Here is a 2293-nt window from a genome sequence, read left to right on the forward strand (position 1 = left end):
GGTGAAGGGTCGCAATGCGATGCTCGATCTGACGCATCCTGGTCGACTACCGATCCCGTCATGCACAGAAGCTTGCCGCCGTGGTGAACGGAGGCTTTATCTATACGTCGACGGACGCGGGCTTCAACTGGACGGAACAAACGAACGCTGGTATTCGTGACTGGTCATCGATCGCGTCCTCATCGAATGGCACGGTACGTGTTTGGATGGAGGCCATTACGCAAGAGGCACGATGCTCCTGTCCTCGATGGCGGTCCCATCATGTGTGCATGTCAGGTGAAGGGTCGCCATGTGATACTCGATCTGATGCATCCTGGTCGACTACCCATCCCACCATGCACAGAACCTTGCCGCCGTGGTGAATGGAGGCTCCATCTGGACGTCGACCGACGCGGGCGTCACCTGGACGGAGCAAATGAACACTGGTTCTCGTAGCTGGGTATCAATCGCGTCCTCGTCGGATGGCACGGTAGGTATTTGGATGGAGGCCATTACGCAGGGGGCTCGATGCTCATGTCCTCGATGGTGGTCGCATCGTGCGTGCATGTCTGGTGAAGGGTCGCAATGCGATGCTCGATCTGACGCATCCTGGTCGACTACCCATCCCATCATGTACAGAACCTTGCTGCCGTAGTCTTTAGAGGCTTCATCTATACGTCGACCGACGCGGGCGTTACCTGGACGGAGCAAATGAACGCTGGTTCTCGTGACTGGTTATCGATCGCGTCCTCATCGAATGGCACGGTACGTGTTTGGATGGAGGCAATTACGCAGGGGGCATGATGCTCCTGTCCTCGACGGTGGTCGCATCGTGCGTGCATGTCTGATGAAGGATCGCCATCCGATGCTCGATCTGACGCATCCTGGTCGACCACCGATCCCGTCATGCACAGAACCTTGCCGCCGTGATGAGTCCAGGCTTCATCTATACGTCGAACGACGGGGGCGTCACCTGGACGAGTCGATTAGACAATCTATCCCGTAACTGGCGCTCGATCGCGTCCTCATCGGATGGCACGGTACGTGTTTGGATGGAGGCCATTACGCAGGGGGCATGATGCTCCTGCCCTCGACTGTGGTCGCATCGTGCGTCCATGTCAGGTGAAGGTTCGCCATCCGATGCTCGATCTCATACTTCCTGGTCGCCCACCGATCCCGTCATGCACAGAACCTTGCCGCTGTGGTGACTGGAGGCTTCATCTGGACGTCGACCGACGCGGGCGTCACCTGGACGGAGCAAACGACCATAAGCTCACGTAACTGGTTATCGATCGCGTCCTCGTCGAGTGGCACGGTACGTATTTGGATGGAGACCATTACGCAAGATGCACGATGCTCCTGTCCTCGATGGTGGTCCCGTCGTGTGTGCATGTCTGGTGAGGGATCGCCATGCGATGGTCGATCTGACGCATCCTGGTCGACCACCGATCCCCTCATGCACAGAACCTTGCCGCCGTGGTGAGTCCAGGCTTCATCTATACGTCGACCGACGGGGGCGTCACCTGGACGGAGCAAACAAACGCTGATTCACGTAGCTGGTTATCGATCGCGTCCTCGTCGGATGGCACGGTACGTATTTGGATGGTGCCCATTTCGCCGCGCACACGATGCTTCTCTCCTCGATGGTGGTCCCATCGTGTGTGCATGTCTCGTGAGGGATCGCAATGCGATGCTCGATCTGACGCATCCTGCTCAACTACCGATCCCATCATGCACAGAGCCTTGCCGCCGGGGTGAATAATGGCTTCATCTATACTTCGACCGACGCGTAGATATGAGCATGTCGATGAAGAAAGATAGGGAACAAAGTCACACCCTTTCCCGCCTGGCCCTAGTCTTGCTCAAAGGCAATATCACTAGGATCATCGAATGGTTCTTAAGCCTCCAGGCCGCGTCCAACTTTTGCAAGGGATGCTCTACGTCATATCACTTCTATGTTCATAGGTTACCGCGTCCCGTGCTCCCGCTTTCATCATCCATTGGCATTAGGTTCAGAGTTAAAGAACCAACTGCTTCCACATTTCCCACAAAAATAATTGAAGAATTGAGAGAAAAATCAGAATTAAAGAGGCAACTACTACCTCATCTTCGAGGATTGGAAATTGTTGAAAACCGTTCATCTTAGTTAGATTTGGTACTACTTTGACGTTCTTAAACATGATCTGTTAGGGCTAGGGTTAGGGCTAGGGTTATGGTTAGGGTTATGGGTTATGGGTTAGGGTTATGGGTTAGGGTTATGGGTTAGGGTTAGGGTTAGGGTTAGGGTTAGGGTTAGGGTTAGGGTTAGGGTTAG

At 54.5% G+C, this 2293-nt stretch overlaps 1 protein-coding gene across 1 annotated transcript; it reads left to right on the forward strand.

Moving 5' to 3' along the window:
• Window positions 1-44: 44 nt before the first annotated feature.
• Window positions 45-1778, forward strand: NGA_0724900 (two component regulator propeller domain-containing protein; the record flags this gene model as incomplete). Its single annotated transcript, XM_005852321.1, has 7 exons — window positions 45-194; window positions 344-469; window positions 619-744; window positions 894-1019; window positions 1169-1294; window positions 1444-1569; window positions 1773-1778. Coding segments are annotated over 7 exons (786 nt in total), but the record flags the coding sequence as incomplete, so codon positions are not given.
• Between the last annotated feature and the right edge of the window lie 515 nt (window positions 1779-2293).

This window comes from Nannochloropsis gaditana (assembly GCF_000240725.1).
Source record: "Nannochloropsis gaditana CCMP526 unplaced genomic scaffold scaffold1421, whole genome shotgun sequence".
Taxonomy (NCBI): Eukaryota; class Eustigmatophyceae; order Eustigmatales; family Monodopsidaceae; genus Microchloropsis; species Microchloropsis gaditana.